We start from the raw sequence: 24,118 nt of genomic DNA, 5'->3' as shown, positions 1-24,118 counted from the left end.
GTGCTCTCTCACATGAAATAGATGCTGCTTCCAAGGTGAGACAATTTCATGTAGACTAACAAGGCTGGGTGTCAGAGTGGGGTCACAGGTTCCAGTGCCAGCTCTGCCACTAATTGCAAGCCCTTGCATCTGCCATTTAACCTCTCCAGGCTTCAGTTTCCACAACTCTAAAATCAAAGTGTGGTACCAGGTGACAGCTAAGCTCCATTCCTTTTCTAACCCTGAAGCCATTTCCCATTGGTTCAAAAGTCAACACAGACCAGAGAACTTGAGATTTTAATGCATGAACCCCAACAAAGACCCATGGCCATGCTCTTTCACAATAAAACTCTGTGACTTCTTCTTATGACAAACCCATCCACCCTTTTTTTTTTTTCTCTTTAACTGGAGAACCCAAACCCAACTCTACATGTTTGTGTCCATAAACTGTGTATGAACTACACACATTTCATTTTGGCTCAAGGTTGATAACCCCCCACTACATGAAAGACCTCACCCTCATGGGTAAAATGGAGCGAAAAGTCCAACTTTAAAGGTATCTGTGAAGATTAAATTGGGTGCAATCTTGAGATAATAACACGAAGTTAACCAGCACTTGAATTAAAATGGCAGGGCCAAGGCTTTCACCCTGGACATCAAACTTCAGGTAAAACAAAACATTTTAATGATGATTTTTTTAATCGCACATATGTTCAAGCTCCCTCCGTCCTTAGAAAGCTGGGCCCAGGTGGCAGTTGCCTCAGACCCAGGCTCTCCCCACTGACAACACAGGCAGCCAACAGTGGGCAGAGGACGGAGCCTTCAGGTCCAGGAGCCCCTTTCCGGCTGCGCAGGGACACCCTTTCCCCAACCTTCAGGAGGGAGTCAGAGGACATTTTGCTCTGTTTGCCCTGGTTGTATTGTTAGGTATGGATGTGCTAATCATCATTTGCTTACTGTGCTTAGGTCGCATGGTCACAAAATCCCTAGGAAGCAGACATTATTATCGCCACACAAGGAAATCGAGACTATGAACCACTAACAATTTTTCCAAGTGGCAGAATTGGAAACCAAGCTCTGATGTGTGTGCAGGGCCAAGCCTAGACATGAGGTGTCCCAGACAGCTAAGAAGCTTGCACCCATTCAAATTATTCCATTAACATTTCTTCTTTAAATCCACTCAAGGGTTATGGAGGGCACACAGTGGGGAGATCCCATATACATTGCATGGCTTACAGAAGGAGTTGTGGGTGGGAACTGGAGTTAACTAGCACCATTTTCTGAGTTACACTGGTGACATTTTATGCCAGGATGGACTGTTGCCCAGCTGGCATGCCCTGTGTCCAGCTCTCCCACTGCACTCCTGTGTCTCAGCAAATGGTAACCCCCCACCCCACTGTCAACTCCTAAAAGAGCATAGAAGGTGGGTTCCCTGATGGGGCAGCCAGTAGGCTAGCCTCCATGCTTCTCCCACTCCTTGCCACTTCCCCTGAACAACACTTTTATCCTGCTATCCTGTACACTATGTTACCCTGTACACGCCAGGCCCACATACGATGCCTTTGCACAGTGAAGCGTGTAGGTCCAGGAATAGGTTCTGGAGGCAAAAAATAGTTCTTTGTTTAAAAAAAAAAAAAGTTTTTCTAGGTAGACATAATTAGCTTTGTTGCAGGTCTGAATCTGAAAAGGGGGAAAAGATCTGTTTTAACGATGGTGTGTGGCATATTTTTGAATAAATACATTTCTGTCTGTTTGATTCGGGTGTTTTGTTCTTTCCTGTAAACGTATGCACATAGCATGTAAGAAACATAGTGGAAGAGAGGAGAATGCAGATTAAAATCCCCACTGGAGATAACTGTAAATAATGTGGAGTCTGTGAGTTGCAGTTGACACCCCTTCTCTTAGGTGACCACACTGAAAACTTACGGGACTGATTTCGCTTTGGCTCTCAATACCAATATCAATCTCAAGTCCCCAGAGAATTCATCACCTGAGGAACCTAGTGCTAACAAGACCAAGGACGTAGGGTTGCTCATCTTAGGCCAGTTTGCTTCACTGTTCCATTTTCCCCAACTAGGGACGAATCAGGGAACATCCAGGAGCAGAAGGGAAAATTACTCAAAGTGTATGCCGAGCGGAAAGGCCTGATTAGCAGTACAATATGTATTTTTTCTTTTTTTAAAGGAGGGTACCCAAAGGGCTGGTTTAGCTCACCTATCTAATATACATACGTATATATATAAAATCTGATCCTGCTTACTCCTGAGCAGCAAAATAAATGTCAACTGAATCTCACCATTCCTATAAGTGTATCAGCCCCATAGAAAGTGATGTTTTCTATTTGGATTTTTGCGGTATCTCCAGTATGCAGAACAGTACGTAGTAGAGCCTCCATTGATAGCTTATCAGTGGTAAATTAACCAAATTAATCATTTTACAAGTCACTCGGGTAATCAAAGGCGGGAACAATTTATTTCAGCTCAATGTGAGTCTATGACGGCAGTCTCTGAATTCAGTCAATAAGCCCCTAGGTCTTCCATGGCATTATAACTCCAGGGTAAACCACTGCACAAAATTCTGCCATTAGTATGGAGGATAACTCTCTCTCTCAATTCACAGCACATACAGCTGACCTCGCGTAGCCTACCTCCCATTTAAATGTGCTGAGTTATGGAAACCGAGAAGAACAGCAGTTCTACTCATGGGCATTTAGAACCATATCTACAGAGTTAACCCAATTTCCTTATCTTCCAACAAAGACAAGCATCCCTCTTTGTCTCCCAGCATTTTCCTTTCAACCCACAGGGCCCGTTTCCTCACTGGAAGAGGCTGCTTTGTGATGCTTCCTGGACCCTCCGAACCTGGTCTTTCATTGGCTGGGAGAACCACAATTTAGCAACTCTCTGCTCCCAACTGTGCTGTTTCCATCTTGCCTTTTCTTCCTCCCGTTTCATTTCATGTCTCCAGGTGAAGGGCCACAGCTGCAAAAGAAGCACCGTACCTCCTTCCCACATCAAGAGCACTTCAGCAAAGTGGTTTCTGGAAGGGAAAGACACTCCAGGCTGGCTAATCCACTCACAGCAGGTGCTACAGTGAAGCCCTCCCTTCTGTCACAAGAGCCGCACTGCCTCTCCATTGCAAAGAGAGAGCACTTAAACGGAGAAGGTCCTGTCAGTTTTCTGGTGTCCTAAAGCGTAAGCTCTGGGATCTTGTCTATTTTCGCTGTAGTTTCCAGGGCCCCTCAGTCTCCCCCATTTACTAACTCCCTTACCTGTCATTCTTTCCAAGCAAATAAAGATCCCCTCTCTACCTTTTACCTTGGATTTTTCACCCAAGCCAACCCAAAATTTCCTGTAGGGGTAGGCCCATCACCACAACCACCTCTGCCCCCAACATTCCATCATCCAAATTCTAACCTAGAGTTTGTTTTCTGCACACCAAGTTCCTGGACCTGCTCGAGACAGTGGATCTTCACGGGGCCATATATTCTATATTCCCTCCAACGCTACAGTGGTTTTACTCCAAAATCATGTTTTACTAGATTCTTGCAGAATTCCAAGAGCCCCCTCTGGCAGCAGGGACCATGTAATTCAATTTCACCTACATACTAAAAAATACATGTGTCACCATTCACGTTATATATGACACAAGGGTGAAATTCCCAAACTTCCCTCATCCATCACAATAAACCAGTGCTTAAAGCTGGCTGCTCATTAGAACCCCGTGGGTGCTTTAAAGGCCTGATGTCTGGGGCTCCCACCCCCAAGAAATCCTGCCTTCTCTTGTCCAGAGTGGGACCGCAGCAGTGCCATTTCTCAAAAGCTCCTCTGGCGATTCCAATGTGCAGCCCAGCCCGAGAACACTGCTCCAGAGGAAATCACTGCACAAATCGTTCATCACTGCTTAGTACTGCCAGGTTCTCACTTAAGGGAGGAACTTAAGAAAGTCCAAGGACATAAATTTTGGGTCCCTCTTTTTTTCTTTTTCCTCATTAATGGAGTTGTGCAAACCTTGGTAGGAAAAACAACTTTGAACTCCCACCTCCACGAGCCCTGGAAGTGTTCTTCCCCACCGTGTCATGGACCACAGTGCCTGGCCCCAAACAGGCACTCGACAGCTGTTTGTGGAATGGGTGAATTTTACGCTTAGAGGCACATTCTCCCAGGGTCTGGCAATGGTGTGACTGCCATATGGGCACCTTGGGCTTTGACTCATTCAGGATCAAGGGTACTCACTTAGGCCACGACAAATGGTACGTGTCTACTCCCCACTCCCCAACTATACCCTCGAGCTTCCTGACACTCCAAGGAAACTCTTTTGACTTCGTGTATGTTAAATGTGTTCACCGGGCCAAACATGTCTGGGCCTGATTAACAGATGATGCTGAAACCGGTTTGGCTGTTTTGCCAGAGAATAGCAAACCTGACATCCTTCCAACTTGCAAAAGATATCTGAGAGCAAAGGTTCTTTTTTGTCTTGGCTCCTCCTGTGCCACCCAGGGAACAATGGCCGCCCCCCTGCAGAGTTTCTGAGCAGGGGAAGGAGTTGTGCCTCCCCAGAGGAGCAGCCCTCTCTCTCCCCCCACAGGGGAGAATCACTGTTTGGAGAAACCTAGCAATCTGAAATCTGATGACAAACACTCCCTCGCATCAAACCATAGAGTGCAAAGCATGACCATACACATCTGTGCAACAGGGAGCCAACTCGCCTCCATTTTAAAGCCAGCTTGCAATGAGGTGAATTTAAGTCAAGGCAACTATCATAAATCTTTCCTTTTTTTTCCGCTCAAAGTCAACAGAAGCAACGAGCAAAATTACATATTTCAGTTTCATGTTAGGGGAGGAAAGAAAAACAGAATCTGTAAGTGTGGAGTTCGTGTCCATTGTACACCTGTAAGTTAGTGAGACACATTCTTCATCTATGAGAAAAGCAGAAAGGAGGCAGACATCATATCTGGGCCATATTTCTGCAAATAAGTCAGTAAATATACACAAAATAATTTCAAGTTTTTTCATGGAAAAGAATCTGTGTGTATTACAAAAGAAAAAGGATATATGGCTTGACTTTTCTAAACCTACAGGGATTATGGCACATTTGGTTGTTATTTGCATGTATATTCTGGATAAAATCAATTATTTTATTATAATAACCTAATTATAATATAGCATCATTACAGTAAGAGTTCCAGACCAAGGTTAAATATAGAGAGATTTATAGCTTTGGAATCTTTATAGCTTTGGAAATTAAGTAGTTTTGGAATCTTTGTCATTGATCATTTTAGGTCACCACGTTATAATTTAATACTTTGTCATATCAGTGCATTAAATAGAATATGCAGTCATTATTTACATAATATAATGCAACATTAAAGTAATTCTGTGAATATCATACTTCAGTGCAGTGAACAGAATGGCATCCTAAATATATGAATGAAACCTCAAAAAAACTTAACAGTTTCCCAGAAAGGCAGCTTGTACCAAGGAAGACATGAATTCATTAATTATACTCACAACTTTATCATTGATTTTAATGTTTTAGACTTGGTAGTAAAGTACAGGAAAATTGTTTAGGTATGTCAAAAGTTTAATTCGTTCAATTAATCGCACAAGCATAAATGAAGAAGTATTAGTACCAGGTTCTGTGTTACGGGGAGACTATTTTAAAATGTAGAGAACAATGTCGTTGTCCTGCAGGAACTCACAAGCTAGTGAGGTAAAGAGACACGGGGACAAACGTCACTTCCCTACAGAGATTTGATGAGGACTCTAGCAGGCACAAAAGTGAGATGCCAAGAGGGCACAGGGAAGGGAGCCCTGCCTCTTCAAAGTGTCAGGAAGGCTTCACAGAAGACAGAAAAATAAACAATCCAATCCAAAAAATGGGCAGAGGACCTGAAGAGACATCTCTCCAAAAATTACATACAGATTGCCAATAGAAATACAAAAAGATGCTCAACTTCACTAGCTATTAGGGAAACGCAAATGAAAACCACAATGAGATACCACCTCACTCCTATCAGATGGCTATTATCAACAAGACAAGTAAAAACAAGTGTTGGACAGGTTGTGGGGAAAAGGGGACTCTCGTGCAGTGTTGGTGGCTCGACAATGGGTATAGTTGCTGTAGAAAACAGCATGGAGGTTCCTCAAAGTACTGAAAATAGAGTAATCATACGACCCAGCAATTCCAGTCTGGGGTATTTACCCAAAGAAATCCAAAGAACTAATTCAGAAAGATGTGTGCACCCCTATGTTCATTATTCACAATAGCCAATGCCTGGAGGCAATCTAGGTATCCAGCGATAGATGAATGGATAAAGAAGAGGTGGCATACACAATGGACTGTTACTAAGCAATAAAGAAGAATGAAATTCTGCCATTCGTGACAACATGGATGCACCTAGAGAGTATTATGCTAAGTGAAATAAGAGAGAGACAACACTGCATGATTTCACTTATATGTGGAATGTTTTTAAAAATCAAAATAAACAAAAACAGACTCATAGAAACAAAGAACAAACTGATGGTTGCCAGAAGGAAGGGGAGTGGAGGGTGGGAAAGGTGAAGGGGTATATAGTCAATCATAGTGTGATGGCTTTGCAGGCTGGCAGATGGTTCCTGGGCTTAGTGTGGTGAGCACATCATGAGATGTACAAAGGTCAAGTTACTATGTTGTACACCTGGAACTAAGTTTTTATTAGTTTCAGGTGTACAAAGCAATGTACTACCTTAGATGTTTACATCCCTCACAAAGTGATAACCCCCCCAAGTCTACTACCCCTCTGACATCGTATATAGTTGTTACAATACCATTGACTATATTCCCTATGCTGTACTTTACATCCCGGGACTATATATATGATATATATCATATATATATATATATATATATATCATATATATGTGTGTGTGTGTGTGTGTGTATAATATTATAGGTGACATTCATTATTGTTCAGCTTCACCTTCAGGTGTACAGAGCACTGATCAGGCATCTTCACCATCCCTGAAGTGGTTTCCCTAATAAGACAAGTGTCCATTGGATACTCTACAAAGTCTTTACAACATTATTGATAATATTCCCCATACTGTATTTCATATCCCCATGATTATATTGTGACTACTAATTTATACTTCCTAATCTCTTCACCTTCTCCCCCATCCCCACCCATCTTCCATCTAGCAACCATCAGTTTTTTCTCTATGTCTCTGAGTCTATTTCTGTTTAGTTTGCTCATTTATTCTGTTCTTTAGATTCCATACATAAGTGAGACCATATGGTATTTGTCTTTCTCAGTCTGACTTATTTCACTTAGCATAATATCATCTAAGTCCATCCACGTTGTTGCAAATGGTAAGATTTCATTCTTTTTTATGGCCAAGTAATAATCCATTGTATAAATGTACCAGTTTCTTTATCCAATCGTCTATGGATGGGCATTTCTGTTGTTCACATATCTTGGCTATTGCGAATATGGCTGCAATAAATATAGGGTGCATATATTTTTTTGAATTAGTGTTTTGGATTTCTTTCGATAAGTACCCAGGAGTGGAATTGCTGGGTCATAAGGTAGTTCCATTTTCAATTCTCTGAGGAACCTCCATACTGTTTCCCACAGTGGCTGCACCAACTTGCAATCCCACCCACAGTGCACAAGGGTTCCCTTTCCTCCACATCCTCCCCAGCACTTTTTGTTTGTTGATTTATTGATGATGGACATTCTGACTGGAGTGAGGTGGTAGCTCATTGTGGCTTTCACCTGAAACTAATATTGTATACCAACTATACTTTAATTAAAAAAAAAAAAAAAAAGAACAAATGAGTAAGTGCCTGCAAGCAACAGAGTTTAGGGGCTTGGCTGGAAGACACAGATTTTGGGAAGGATCAGAACCATGGAGATCGAGGTAGTGGAGGGTGGCTCGCGTCACAGTACTTAGAAAATGCAGAGACAGCATTTCTGTTTTGCGGTGAAAGACTAGGCTGCCAGGCTAGACGGAATCATCTGGACAGTTGGGGATGCATAAAAAATACAGTGATCAGGCCCTGAGGAAGAAGGGGTTAACGCTGAGAACCGAAGCCCAGGGAAACCTCCATTTTCTTCTGATTTTAGGTAATTGGCAGTGGGAGAGGGTTCCAAAGCCCTCTCTATACACCTGCATAATAAAAACTGCTGACTGACCCTGTGCTAGAGAAGCTTCGATGTAATTCCAAACGTCCATCCTTGCATCTCCCAGCCTGTGCATTTCCTCATTTCCAGGTGGGGTATTCATAGACTCTAGAAAACTCGCAGCCCAGAATCTGCCTTAACGATCTCCCACCACCAACAAAAGCTTACAGATCTCAGACTGGAAAGCACCCAGAACGTGTTTTCCCTCAGACAAGCATCACCCCAAAAGATGCAGTGTGTATTTCTACCACTAGTTATAGGTTAGGTGGCCATGTGCAGAAAAGCCTAAGGATGCAAACCCTTTTTTTTATTTGAAATAGCAACATGTTGCCTTATGCACTATCCAAAAATTAGTAGACAAAAATGTTTCCCACAATTTCATCAGTGCATAACTTTGAACTTTTTTAAGGTATTTTTCCACATAGGTGTGAGAGATGATAATCTAAGACACACATGCAAGCATATAGGCAACAGCTTCTTACCGTTAAAACACGGGTGACACTCTGCTTCCAGAGCTGTCTCCTACCGATCCTAATCATTGCCGCCACAATCTGCTCAGTTTCTGGGCTCTTCCAGAATGGTCTTCTAACTCCTGGGAGACCTACTCAGCATCCAACAGGCTTGCAAATGAAAAGCCCTCTGGAGGACCTGAAGTTCGCTTTTACATTGCTAATCTGCATATACTGTTCACCAGATACAACAAATAAAAATTAAAAGTTCATCTAGCCCATTCAAGTGTTCCTTCTAGCGTCTGTCCCCCGGAGCCTCTCCCGTTCCAAAGCCTTGTGTTGTTAGGGTAATACTGTTTCCATGCCGTACAGTTTAAACACGCCTCATAATGATGTTTATCAACCTATCAAAGCATTCAAACCACTCAGTGGCAACACAACTTGTTCTGACATCCATTTAATTCTATACACTGCCCAACAATGAGCTTGGAGTCAATAGAGATAGTTGACTAATTCCTTTGAACAGTGAGAAACTTCAAACCCTATCAAAAGAGAATGCAGAGAAGCCACAGCTCTGAATACATTGCTCAAGAAATTCAGTCTTACTTTGTCTAAACAACTTTGTGTGCACGATTAACTGCCAGCCTTGTGACTAATTGTGACTAATTGTCAGATCGGCTAATTGTGACCCAGAGGAGCCATTTTCTCCCCAGGAAGAACAAGAAGCCTGTTTCATATGCAAATAGCAAATGATGTCCATAAATGACGAGCACTCACACAGTTGCACATACAAATAAACCAAGGTAATTTATTCTGTGTGACTAAACGTCTCGATTATCCTTACTGTGCAGACGTGACAGGAAATCACAGCCGACGTGATTTGAGAGCTCTAGCTATGTATGATTTCCCTCATCAAGATGAATTAAAGGCAGGACACTTAAGGTTGGGTTGTTCAACTCAGGATTTAGTCCTTAGAATTCAAGGTTCGGGAACTCAAACCCAATGAATTCATCCAAAGATAGTCAGGAAGCAGGGAGCTCATACTGCCAGACTCCTGCTCATCAACCTCACTAGAGGCTGACTTGAAACCGGGCTGCTAATTTCGTACTGACACCCACTGCGAATTTGGTATCTGAACTTGGGAGATTCGTCTGATCAACAGCCTTCATATGCAGGGGTCACAAAAACCCAATGTTTAGACCTGACTACAGTAAGTGCTCACTTAATATCATCAGTAGGTTCTGCAACTTTAAGCAAAACAACATATAACAAGACCAATTTTACCCTAGGCTCATTGACGTAAACAAGAGTTAAATACCTATGGCATCTCATCAATGTTATAACACAAAGGTATCCAGGGCCTGCTGTGTTATTGGTAAGCAAAGAACTAGAGCACAGGAAGTTAGATTTTGTGTGTGGGATATTTAAGTCAGCCTCTGGGTATGGGTAAGCAGCTGTTTTCTGTCCTGATGATAAATGAAGACAGGTATTGACGCTAGAAGATTCTCCTATGTGGTGTTGAAAGGTCACCAGCAAATCGCAGAATTTTCTCATCACCCGTGCTCAGCATCTCGGTATCAGTCCCAAGAATCTGCCGTCAACATACGACCTCGGGACAGAGGTTCCAATTCATTATATCACTGTTTATCTTTCATTAGTTACATTTAAATCAGGTGCTTCCCTGATGGCATTTGAGACGCCATCCTCATTTCATCAGCAGCCCATTGACAGCACTTATCTCTTGGGGAGAGTTGCTTTCTGGGAAGATTTCCACAGATGGCTGATAGCATTCACTTCGTGTTTGGCAGGCATCACCGTGGCTCTCTGGAGGCTTCCCAGTAAACTGCAAAGTCTTCCAACCTCTGTGGCTGAACGTCAACCCTCCATGGCTAAGTAAGGCAGTAGGTGTCTTAAAGGATCCCCTTGAGGGTCCCAGACCTGAAGGAGGCTCCCTGAGAATGCTGGTTAAACAGCACCAACAAGCCTAAACCCTCATCTGACCACCAGCCCCCTGAATGCCTGCCTGAAATAAAATTGATTTCTGGTCGCTGGAGAAGAGTTATCAAACCTTGTTCAGTGGGGAACTCAGGAGGGATTTCCCAGCAGTTGTTTCCATCACGCACCAGCTTCAGCTGGGGAGACTCCTCCGCTAGGAACTCTTACGCAAGGAGCTCTCCAGCCCTACCTGTTGGACAGCGTGCCCTTCCAGGCTGAGAATACCGTGTTTCCCCGAAAATAAGATAGAATCGGAAAATAAGCCCTAGCATGATTTTTCAGGATGTCGTCATATAAAATAAGCCCTACCGTATTTCCCTGAAAATAAGACTGGGTCTTATACTAATTTTTGCTCCAAAAAAACACATTAGGGTTTATTTTGTATTATGAGCATCCTGAAAAATCATGCTATGGCTTATTTTCCAGTTAGGTCTTATTTTCAGGGAAACACGGTAGTGACCATACACAAATCTTAGGTCAGCTATAGTGAGAAAACAAGAGTGGACAATGAGCATCCTGCAGACAGGAGACTTCATCCAGAAATCCACGTACCTTCAGGCAAAGTTTAAAGTTCCACTTTCATTCATTCATTCATTCATTCATTCAACAAATGTTTGTGAGGTCCTTTTATGGGGCCAGGCACAGTATTACATACTAAACACAGAGCAGCTAATTAAAATACACACTTAATCAAATGTTAAAAAATTAATTATAAGATACAGAGAACTGACTCTGGGTGAACACACAAGGCAATATATAGATGATGTATTATAGAAATGTAGACTTGAAATCTATATAATTTTACTAAGCAATGTCACCCCAATAAATTCAATAAAGACTAAAAATGCATAATTATTTTTGTAGCACTCAAAGAGAAAAAAATAAAATGCTGCCAATGAAACTTAAATATAATGTCAATTTTAAGATGTATCCTGAGTTTGCAGATGTTAAAATGTGAAAAACGTACAAAGAAAAACCATCATTCCTGCCTTCACTGGGGGAAAATATTAAATAGATAAAATATAAATAAATACATAATTATTAATAAAATATAATTACAAATTGTGGAAAGTGCTACAGAAAAAATAAATAAGATGCAGACTTCACTTGGATCTGTGTTCTGAATTATTGCCATTTTTTGCTTATATTCCAAAGTGTAAAACTTCCTGAACTTACCCCTAAATTATGGAGAGTCACCTAGTTTCGGCCTTGCAGCCCTGTATGTACAAACTATGCCATGTGGTGCCATAGAAAAGTACAAGCGTTGGGGTCAGACAGACCTAGTTTAGATGCCACCACCATCCTCTTCTAGCTGTGTGATGTGAGAGCTCTTGTTTCCTAAGTTAGAAATAAACCCACCAGCACTTGTGATGATTTAAATCTATATTGAATTCCTGGAACCTCACAGGCACCTAATAAATGAAAAATACAACTACGTTCTTTTAGTTGCAAAAATGTTCTGACTACAGGTAGTGACAACATAAAATGTAGGGGACAGGGCGGACAGGTGGCTCAGTTGGTTGGAGCGCGAGCTCTGGGCAACGGGGCTGCTGGTTCAATTCCCACTTGGGCCAGCGAGCTGTGCCCTTCTCAATTAGAATGAAATTAATGAGCTGCTGCTCAGCTCCCAGGGGGCCAGATGGCTGAGTTGGTTGGAGTGCGGGCTCTCAACCACAAGGTTGCGGGTTTGACTCCTCGACTCCCGCAAGGGATGGTGGGCTGTGCCCTCTGCAACTAACAACGGCAACTGGACCTGGAGCTGAGCTATGCCCTGTACAACTAAGATTCAAAGGACAACCACTTAGAAAAGTCCTGGAAGTACACACCGTTCCTCAATAAAATCCTGTTCCCCTTCCCCACTAAAACCTTTTTTTTAAAAATCTAGGGGACAAATTTCAAAATCACTTAACCTAACCCACAAATTCTAGTCTATTGCTGCTTGGAAAGTTTGCTCTAGATTTCTGAGTATGTTCCAAGGGAAAGGGTGAACCCAAGGCTTACCTGTTACCATCTGTACAGCCGTCATAGATTTCCATCTCTAAGAATGTCTTACTGAGGCCCAGTAGAACCAAAGGCATTCATCCGTTTAATGGCCATGTAAACAGTGACATGGGGTGGGAGAGGGGCAGCATATGACAAGTGAGTTCAGAAGGGTGAGAAAGAATCCTATTTCTTCCATTCTGAGTTGCACATTTTTTTTGTTTTTACCATATTGAAATTGGGTGAATCTGATATTCCACATGCCCTTATAGCTGCTGTTGGTCAGCAACAATCATGACATAGTTGTCATTGCCAGAGTTTGTGCAGACTCAGCTGTCATCCCAGGTGGCATGACAGGGCCACTACAACACCTTGATATGTCAACAAACCATTGAAGGTCCATTTGAGGATGGAATGTGTGTCCTACCATGTTTCCCCAAAAATAAGACCTAGCTGGACAATCAGCTCTAATGCGTCTTTTGGAGCAATAATTAATATAAGACCTGGTATTATATTATATTATATTAATTATATTATATTATATTATATTATATTATATTATATTATAATGAGACCCAGTCTTATTTTACTATAAGGTTTACTTGGAGCAAAAAATAGTAAAATAAGACTGGTCTTATATTAATGTTGGCTCCAAAAGATGCATTAGAGCTGATTGTCTGGTTAGGTCTTATTTTCAGGGAAACATGGTAGTTGTCTTCTGAAAATGTTCCACTGACACCTTCTGGGAAGATCAGGAAAACACCAGCATCACAATTTATAGAATGGGTAACAGTGGATTGAAAGAAAATTCCAGAAGAATCAGACTCTGAATGTGAGGAAGTTTTAGAAATTTCTTACCCTATTCATACGGATGCACAAGGGTTACATTTTTTTTAATTCTATGTTTAAGTGGGTCTAAAAGAGCTTTTACAATTAAAATAAAATTTAAAGAAAGCAATGCATCCTAGTTTAACTGACAGCTGTTTTTCTGTCTTGGTGGTGGAAACAGTAGTGTGTCTTTTATCTGATGATGGCTTAGATCAGATGAAATACAGTTTTCAGATAGCTAATGATCAAAGAGAACTTCTTAGAGAAGGTAAGGTTTAAGTTAAACCTTGAAGGAGGGTAAGATTCAAACAGGAAAGGGTAAAGCATCACATGGGGAAGATACCATGAGCAAAGCATGGAGGCTGGAATTCAAAAGACAATCTGTCTTGTGCTGCAGTTGTGAAGAAATATGATGATTAATCTCTGAAAGGTATGTGGAGGCTGAACTGTGGGTGTCTGCCTTACGTAGCTGGACTTTGCAAGACGTCAGGAAGTCACCAGAGAATAAATTGATGAAAGCCATATTTAGGAAAATTATGCTGATCCTTGTAAGTATGAAGGGCTGGAGTGGAGAGACACTGAAGTCAGCATTCTGGGCTTGAGAAAATAAAGGATTTGATAGAGGGGTGGCAGCAGGGGCCACCCAAGCCATCAAACAAACAAGCTAAATAAAGAAGTAAATCCTTTTGTCCCATCCACTGTTTTGTTACCCATAAGCTACTCCTAGATGGCAAATCCTAGTTTGAAGAAGGAAGGGAAGGAATAGATTGATGGAGATTGACAACTGGTAATGGAAGAGAGTACAGTTGTCAAAGATGATTCCATTTTGTCAAACTTGTCTAAAGTGAAGTCTCATGATAACTCAAACAGGAATGTGGTACTCTAAAGAAAGCACATTTTGAAAAGTAGATGACTAAAGAAATGTAAGTAAAACTCTCATTCTTTACTTTTCCTACTGGTCTTTTCATCTTGACGTGAAGGTTAGTATATACAAGACCAAAAACATCCATTACTTTTTTCTTTATTCTATCATAATAAAAAAACTCATAATAGGAAAACAACTCAGAATAAAAAGAATATATTGATTCAATAATCATTTGAGCTGCCTCCCCTCAAAAAAAAAAAAGATTTTAAAAACTTCAAATGAAGTGGTATGGTTTGCTGGTTTTGCCACCATTTCCATGCATTAAAATTGGGCAGCAAAAGTTAAAAATGACGCATAAGTTTTCTGGAAACTCATCTGTCAAAATTCAAAAGAGAGGAAGGAGGAAAGGCAGGAGAAATCCAGAGGAGGATACAGAAAGTTGATGAACTTAGAGTAAGTCATACCCTAAACAGAACATCCAAGTTCAGCAGGTGTTAAATTGGAGAGAGAGGGATGCTCCATGCTAAGTGCATATTCCACAGCTTATTATGCGGTGCCTTTCAAGTGGAAAGTAAGAATGAGGAACGCTTGGCACTGGGTGAGAGGTCTACCAAAGGAAAGAAGATCTCAGGACATCTCTTCTTGTCCTTTCCCTGGGGACACTTCCACACTGTCCTGGCTTTGGTTGGGAAGTCACACTTCTGACCCTGACTCACATATACTGGTTGTTGTGTGACTTTGATAAACCACCAGCCACACTGGCTCCATTTTCCCCATGAACTATAAGAGGTAGGTGCCCAGGTGACCTCGCAGGTGCCTTCCAACTCTGGACAAAATGCATGGCCTAAGTAAGTGACCTTTGCCACTTAGCTCCCAAGGCCAAGGCGTGCTGACAATAATTGCAACATTATCTTAACATGAATTCTCCATGGACAAACTTACAACATGGCATACAAGACACTGGAAAAATACGGTTGCACTGGAATCATCTAAAATGAGATTGACCACTTAACACTGCATCTCTGTGACATCTTTCATAATGTTGTTTTCCACACAGGAACATTTTTCCATTCTGGATACCCACATTTTGAACAAATGATGCCTCCTGGGCCAGGATACGTGTTCTTCATATACGAAGCTATAGAGCTTCATAAGGTTCTCTTCCCAAACCTAAACACAAAGCTCGGGGCTCTGAATGAAGATAAGGAAACCAAATTGTAGATGCAAATCAAAGAATTCATGATAGTAAGTCCTCCTAGTCTCCTGTTTTTGGGTTGGCTGCTGAGCACAGTTATAATTTTTCATGTTGAACCCTTACAGAGCATGTGGTCTAGCTTAGTTATCCTAGCTGCTCCTTATTTAGAACCAAAATTTTAGCTTTACATCACACACACCGTGTTTCCCCAAAAATAAGACCTAGCCAGACAATCAGCTCTAATGCGTCTTTTGGAGCAAAAATTAATATAAGACCCGGTCTTATTTTAAGATAAGACTAGGTATATAATATAATATAATATAATATAATATAATATAATATAATATAATATAATATATAATATAATATAATACCGGGTCTTATAGTAATTTTTGCTCCGAAAAATGCATTAGAGCTGATGGTCCAGCTAGGTCTTATTTCCAGGGAAACACGGCAAATGAGAAAAATAACACTTCTTTAATCAGAATTATGTTTGTAGTTATGATCTAAAGGATAATCAACAGCTTGGGGATGATGAACTTATGTCTTAATTACCTGTTCTTTCAGAAATTCAAGGTCCAAACAAATACATGACCAGTATTAACGGAACATGTGACGAGGACCCTCATTAATCACTTTGTGAAAGCAGCAGACGCAAATGATCTTTCCCTTTGTGTTTCCTCTTAGTTGCTACTATTCTACTTTACATGTGGGCATTTTAAGGCACCAAGGCATGATCATTTTTCCAAATACAAAGCAACACAAACTCCAACTCATATTCCCTCTTTTTTGGTTCTGGTTTCATTGATCCATTCCTTATTTAGGAGAAAAATCTATCTCCCTGTATAAATCATTGCCCATGCCAAGATCTGGTCTCTGGTACTGAAGACAGCAAAAAGCAGTGAGTTATGCTGAGAAAGCCCTCAGCCCACATCACCTGCCCCCTGCTGACTCCCCAACAGACACGTACACGCCTGCAGGAACCCACGACTATAACTTCGGAAATGAGGATCAGGGGCCCAGGTCTCACCAGGGGATCATTTTGAGGGTTATCTGCTGTTATCACAGTTATGCTTGTTTTTGCTTAAAAGGGAAAAATAAAGCAGAAAGTTAGGTTCACCAGCAAATGTCAAAATTCTCACTTATCCCTGCATTTAGTTCCTCTTTGGTTTTCTCTTGTGCTAAAATACCATGAAATGGTAAGCTCAAACGCTCATTCCTTTCCTATGGAAATATTTAAAGAGGAGAATGAACCAAATGCCATTCTGTATAATGTTAGGAATTATTAGTTAATTTACTCAAGAGAATAGGGTCTCTAACATTACCCCATCAGAAGCACGTCAATCAACCACCATGATAGAGAAACTTCTCAACTTATGATAGCTTAACTTTGCAAACCTCCGTTATTATTTTTATCATATCTACAAACTCATGAAAATAACCAAGATATACTGATAAACACCAATGGTTAGTTAGCATTCACACTCATGCCAAGGGGTCTGGCAGTAAAATGAAATGCATTGATTTGTGAGGAAAAACAACTTTTGATCACAAGAATGTGAGCAGATACAGAAAATCCATGTATCTGAAACCAAGCAATAATTTCTGGTAAGAATGTTTCGTCTCTCTTTGAAAAGCTTAAGAGTAGACTTGGGGAGACATCAAAGGAAGATGTTTCCAGCCAAAACCAAAAATTGTTTGATCACCTCAGAAACAGAACAGCTGGCAGAAGACCAGAGTTCAAGGGGAGGCGTGGTGTTTGGTGACCTTTAACCCCCACCCATAGCACTGCAGACTCTTAAAGGTCAGGGATGGATGTGTCTGTGTCACATCTGTATTTCTGGGTCTTTGCCCTGCTCATTAAATGAATGAAGTACAGTCCCATTTATAACCTCATCCAGGAGTTAATTAGGTCTTTAAACCCCAAAGTACCTACAGTCACAATGAGTTACTCTGCTACCAACAAAACAAAACTTATGTTGCCAAGGAAGACAAAAATAGCTCAATTTATTTACCTGTTGGTGTTTTCTATATTTCACCTTTCTTAAAGACCATAACATAACTTGTGATAAATGTCATTACCACCTATAGATTTCACAAAGCAGATCTCCAACACTGCTGCTTCTTTCAACAGCAAAAAATGTAACATCATTTCAGAGAGCAAACATAAACTCCATTACCACATCTATGAAGAATACATTTGTTTCATTCCTAACAAAACTACATTATATAACTGCTATGCAAACCAAATGTTCTTTCAAAGTTCCTTAAGGATCACTTTCAATGCTTAACTCCTTACCAAAACCGGCATCACAACTTTCTGGCTGAGCTGCGACAAAAAGACACCCAATTAACATTAACATATATAAGTACATTTTACAACTGCTTTATAATGCAATATCTAGTTCCTGCTTCTTAAGGAATTGCCAGGTTCCTGATTTTCCATCATTATTAACTCTGCCACTGAAAACAGTTAACATTGAGCCTTGTATTCAAAGGTAAGCCCCAGGTAGATTCAAACATCCAAATGAAAAGGTATCATTAATTACATAAATCAACTTTCATTGATTGAAGTAAATTCTACATTGGGAACATAAATACGCCTAGATATGAAAAACAGGAAAGCCAGGATAAGGCAAGGAGTTTGAAAATGTAGCCCTTGCCTGTTGATTTAGTATTTGACATGAAATTAACCCAAACAATTACTGTCTTTGGATGGTTTTAACTTTCAAATATGATTATCATCCAAAATGCAGGAAGTTTCCTGTTTAATAGAAAACAAAGATAGCAGAAAAAGACCCTTAGGATAAAAGCCGGTGATATAATTCCTTTCCTCGGTGGTAAGAAAATTAATTCCATATTTTAGGTGTGATTTAAGAAGTTCTTAAGGTTTTAAGAAAATGTTTTAGTATAAGTCATTAATCTCTCCCAAACAACCACCATTATATTTATTGAGCTTCTCTGACAGACTCAACACAATATTATTCAAGTATAAGCTATAAAGAGGTTATAATCCACAGGAGATAAAACTACAATTAGTCAACAATAAAGTACTAAATTATAAGAACCTATCAAGGTATACATAGGAATCCAGGCTGCCACCGTCATGAGTCACGGCGTGTGAAATATACCCTTAATGTGCAATAAGTTTAAAAAAAAAAAAAAAAAAAAGGAACTTTTCATTAAACTCAGTTTTTTTAATTAGTCTCAATCACTTAAATAAAGTAGGAGCAATACAACACCTAAAAATTAAAGGGAAAAAATAAAAAGCTAAAAAAGTCTATACTGTTTTCTTTTCACAATAGAAGAAAATGAAGAAAAATGTTCCCAAGGTAAGTGTTCTGAAAGTGAACTAGAGCAGATAAGGAGAAAATACTTTCTTTTTGCTTTTCCACTTTCTTCTTCCCCCTTTCCCAAAGCAAAGGGTTAACAGTTGAATCTGCTCTAACAGAAATTTCTAGAAGGAGGATAGTGTAGTCTCCCTGCTCCCCACGAAACCACATGCACTTGCATCACTGCCGCTTCCTGAGTGAGAGCCATCCCACCTTCTACTCTGGTCCCTCCTCCTCTCATCTCTCGTAACCTCCCCTACTTCTTCAGTCTCCCTCTTTCTTATCTAAAGCCTGAAGGAAAATCGTTCCCAACCAAATCTCACACATTCTCTTTCACATCATCACCAATGTTCTTGCCATTCTGGGCATCATTTGGAAACAAAGTAGGATCGCACCATCAACATCAAGGCGAAGGCAGACAGAGGGAGCATTGCTTGGTGAGTGGGTTTCCCTGCCAAACACTGAGAGGAAGAAAATACGGTGGGCCCAATCGCTTATCACATAATAGTAACAAAGAATAGAAAAACAGACATTGAAGGGGTTAAGTCATTGGTGTAGATCAACAGCAGAAAATCTATTGTTTTTCTAACCCTGAAAATATAGAGCTGAAAACATCAGTTTCCTAAAAGAAACTGAGGTAATACAAAAGAAACTGTGCGTTGTAATACTAAAAGAACTATAGCTGAAGGCAATTTTTCTCCAAACTCTTATCCTCATTAGGGAATTACATGTCCCTCTTTTATTTTATTTTTTTAAAGAAAATTAATTAAATGGCAACCATTTTGAGCCACAACAGTGTCCTGCAGAAAGTTTTTCAAGTGGTAAGTAGTTGATTTAGAGTTTATGTTCCCCTAATTAGTTCCAGTCAGCCTTTGTAGAGATTAAATCTCATTAAAATCAGTTCAAAACTCATTCACGTATTAAAATTTTCTTCTAAAATATATAGAAAAGCAAGACCTACAGGGCAGGAAAGGGCTTGGCCAAGAGTGTGCAACACTGAAGAAAGAAAAGAGCTTCAAGTTACATCCTGCCCTTCCCTACAAACCACCTCCTTGTGCAAAAACACCACCCGTATCCACTCTTGCCAATGGGGATTACATGCTGGCCTCTAAACAAACCTTCAGAATCTGTCTGAAACACACTACCTCCTTCTGTGCCCAAGTCCTATTTGTGTGTCAAGAACCTGTTCCCATGTCCCTTCTTCCAGGAGCCCTTTCTGACTCTGAGTTTCCTTCTCTGAAATACTGTTGCTCCTTCCTTGATTCTAATAGTTTTCATCCTGAACAATGATTACATTTCAGAAATACGATTTATGCTAGCATTTTTTTAAACAAGGCTTTTGAGTATTGTGATTAGCACAGCATCTGACACATAATAGGTGCTCATTAAATATGTAGCAAGTGGCCAATTTTTAAATCACTTACGTTGTATACAGTAATAAACCAAAAACTATTATTTCTTTTTGTTAAGTAATACCTCTATTTTTTTAACCCTTTTGAAGGTGTCATTTTTCACACTGTTGTTCTCATTCTTATTGTTTGTTATCTTTTTACTTTGAGGCTAAAGGTAGTGAGAGTGGTTTCTAAAGGTTGGGACAAGGAATCATTGATAAGTGTAAAAGGCAAATTCTAGCCCCTCTTATAAGTGTCACTTTTCCTGGTCCGTGCCCCTGGTTAAATAGAGGATGTATACTTGCTTCTTCTGCATTTCTGCTTTCCTCTATTAGCCTAGACTGAAGCGTGAAGTTTACACCCTGAGAAACTCGCACATTTTTTTCTCGCACTGAAATACACAAGCAGGTGCTCTTTTTTATTATCACTTTACTGAGTGATTATCAAATCGGACAGAATTGCAAACCATAATTTTGTGAACTGAATTATTCATAAGAGTGGATTTCAATATACTGAGCATCAACTTACTGCTCTGAGCCGTCAGCTGAGGTTTACAAATATTTTCCTTACAGGGAATTGTTGTTGCAATATTATTTGTAGTGTGCAAATGTCAAATTGGTAAAGCTCTACTATTAATAATGGCTCTATATACGCCTGAAAGGAGCACCGTGCCTGCAACCCACAGGCGCAGGTTTATCGGGCATTTTTTCTTTTCTCTCTGAAAAGAAAGCCTCGAATTCCAGTTACAAGGTTTACAGCAAGGTTTACAGTCTTAAGCCCTATAAAATCTTATGTTCAGAGGTTAATAAAATGAGATGAATCCAGCGATACTACATGTTGGTTCTTTTCTTTTTTCCTTTCAAGCCCAATGCGTTCAACGATGTCGTCTACACGACGAAGAGGGATTCTGCAGACAGCTGAGTACTGGTGGAGGTTAGCTGCCACCCAGCGGCTGCAAATATGACGCACCCAAACCCAAGGCCGGAAACGCTACGGAAATGCAAAACGGACCCTTGTCTCATGAGGACATCAAGGCTTATCAATAATTTACACTTACTGTCTTATATTTACTAAGAAGGCACAATGATGGGGAAATTACTGAATGCTTTAATGGGAGACAAGCCAAAGTCTCCCCTTGTATAATTCTAAACCATAAGAAACTTATGTTGATATGGTTTCCCTTTCAAAAATTCCCAATTTAGAAACTTTGCCAAGGTTTCTAATGAAATATATTATATATATGAATATATGATGAAATAATTATATAATGAAATAATTATATAATGAAATAATTATAATTGTAAAATACATCTTACCGCATGGAAGATGGCACATTGAAGAGACAAAGTTGTTGATACCAATCTCTAAAGAAGTAACAGATGCAAGTATATCCATCCATATAGGGATCACAGAATTGATTCGCTCTGAATGATTTTGATGATTTTCTCTTATGTAAAAGGCAATATCGTTCTCTTCTTTAAGATCCTTAACCTCATTTAAACAATTCTAATACCAATGTTTTTAATATCGTTTTTATTATAAAAATAATACACATTTATTGTGGAAAACTTAAAGATAAATATCACCACAATCTGAGCACTATTAATATATATTCTTCCAGTCTGATTTCTATGAAAAATGCTCTGGCTCCCATTTTCTTTAAAAAAAGTTTATATTGAAAAGAAAGGGAAAAGTTTATATTTGTATATATGCAAGCATGTATCTTTACTTTTAGTTTACAAGCTATCATGAAAATTTTCTCATATTGCTGAATATTTTTCAAAATCTGGTTTAGTGGTTGCATATCATATTGATTAAATGGGCCTTAATTTATTTAGCCAATACTTTTTTTAGCTGTTAGATTGGTTCCAATTTTTCACTTTTATAAACAATACTATAACAAAAATCTCTGTGTACAAATCTCTGCATAGCTTTTATTTGTTTATTTATGTAGGTTATTAGAAAAAAAATATTTCTAAAAATTACAGCCTTTGGTTCCCATGAGAAATTTATTTTTGTTTTATCTTTGCCCACACAACAGATGAGAAATGGTAGGTCACTGTTACTGCAATTGCTAGTATAATTTTCAAGGCTTTGACAATAGTGGAGCTGAACATTTAAAAAAATATTTATTGGACATTTGTGGGGTTTTTTTACTTTTGTGAATTGTCTATTCATGTCTCTTACTATTTTTCTCCTGGTAATTTTCTTTCCATTGAGTTGTAATTGCTCTTTTTAAAACTGTTAAAGATATAGCACACATGCAGAAAATGAATAGCTGATTCAATATTACTATCACACAAAACAGAATTAAATATAAACGTCTTAAAGATTTGGACCAAGACAGGCATTTTATTTTTATAAAAGTTATAATGCATTGTGAGTATATAAGTAGCTATGTGCCAAAAAAAAAAAAACACCACAATTAAAATAAAACAAGCCAGACCTATTAGAAATACAGGCAACCTAACAGAAAAACTATAAAAGGATGTTCAGATCAAATGTTTTAATAGAAATATATTATACCTTATACTCCCTGGATATTATTATTCTCTTATACGCCATAGGAGTTTAATAAAATTAATCATTTATTAGAACCTAAAAAAACCTTAGTGCATTTTAAACTTGTTTTAATGAAACTGTCCCATTAAATGGAGGTAAAGTTCAACAGAGATAGTGAAAAGTGACTTTGGCCCCAAACCACTGCAAGTCCTGTGCATCCTCTACGGTGTCTCTCCTGCCTCAGGGGTACCATCATGCCCAGGAAGACTGAAACGCCAAGCTGGTGGCTGGGTGTTCTCCATTCCTACTCAGCCCCTTCCCCTGACTTTCTTATAGCCAAAGCCCTAAAGAGACCAGTGTCTACAAGAGTGTATAGCCACAGCTTCCTGGGCCCAGATGGGCACCAGGCATTTGCCCATCGGGGTACTAGTGCTACAACCACTGTTTTCCACCACATCTGAGCCCACCTGGCCAAGAGAAGGCATGTGGATGGCCCAGATGCCATGGGAAGTTGTTTTAGGCAGTTAGGAGGCTGGGAGGGACCAGGGCAGCCCTATGGCATGCTGCCCGGGGGCTCCCCAGGAGCTGGGGAGCATCAGTGCCACACAGACTCTTCCTGTGGAGTCCACAGAGGGAAGGGAGAAACAGCAGGCATCCAAGAGGCAAAAATTTAGGGGCACTGATAAACTTGAACACCAACAAAAAGAACAGATGCCAGCCCGTAGCTCTGTGCCAATCATCAGGCCTTAAATTGCTGGATAATGGAGAAAGTTGGGGGATTCCAAGTGAGGGGACAGAGTTGCCAGAGCCTACAATGGGGCCATTGAGGGTTCTGAGGCAGGGTTTACTTACCATTTGGAACGGAGGTGCTCAACCTTCCAACAATTAATACGGCTGTACCAGTACATATCTGCTGAATTATAATATGAAATTCCATTTTGCATTCTGCAGTGGGTATTGAAGATTTGCTCATTCAACATCCATGCTGCAAACATCCATTTCTAGTATTTGGTTTTTTGTATTGCAATAACTTGAAAGCAGAAAGCTACATTGTCCAGACTCCTTTGCAGCTATCTTGCAGCTAGGGTTCCATATGTAATTTAGGCCCTTCCAAATAGATGAACTTGCCTGACACTTGAATCAGAACTAAGTTTGGAGGCAAATGTAGGGTGTGAGACAGCCGTTTAGCACATCACAGCAGAGGTGATGTGGCCCTGGAACCAGAACCAGGAGAGAAGCTCACTAACCACGAGCGGCAACATTTCCCTCAGTTCTGCCCTGTGCTTTGGATAACTCAGCCTACCATCTGTTCAGAACTCCCAATGATTTTGTGTGGTACCTGTACCCCTTGATTAATTCCTTTGCTCTGTAACCAGCTAAAGTGGATATTCATATCAACAACCAAGAATAGTAACCAAGGAAATGACACCAGAAGTGA

The 24,118-nt window shown here is 40.0% G+C and overlaps 1 protein-coding gene across 2 annotated transcripts in view; it reads right to left on the bottom strand.

Annotated features, from left to right (window-relative positions):
* The window catches only part of DNAH5 (dynein axonemal heavy chain 5), a 242,281-nt gene that overhangs the window by 198,370 nt on the left and 19,793 nt on the right, over window positions 1-24,118 (bottom strand). Inside the window, exon 1 of one of the 2 annotated variants that reach the window (XM_019713456.2) lies at window positions 8,626-8,907. The exons of the other annotated variant lie outside the window; for it this stretch is intronic. Coding sequence (XP_019569015.2) covers window positions 8,626-8,682 — 57 coding nt within the window. The 5' untranslated portion in view covers window positions 8,683-8,907. Of the gene's footprint in view, window positions 1-8,625; window positions 8,908-24,118 lie in introns of those variants that run through there. 2 annotated transcript variants of the gene reach the window in all.

This window comes from Rhinolophus sinicus, linkage group LG03 (assembly GCF_036562045.2).
Source record: "Rhinolophus sinicus isolate RSC01 linkage group LG03, ASM3656204v1, whole genome shotgun sequence".
Lineage (NCBI taxonomy): Eukaryota > Metazoa > Chordata > Mammalia > Chiroptera > Rhinolophidae > Rhinolophus > Rhinolophus sinicus.
Note: the sequence above shows the minus strand (reverse complement) of the source record. Positions and strands in the feature narration are given on the sequence as shown.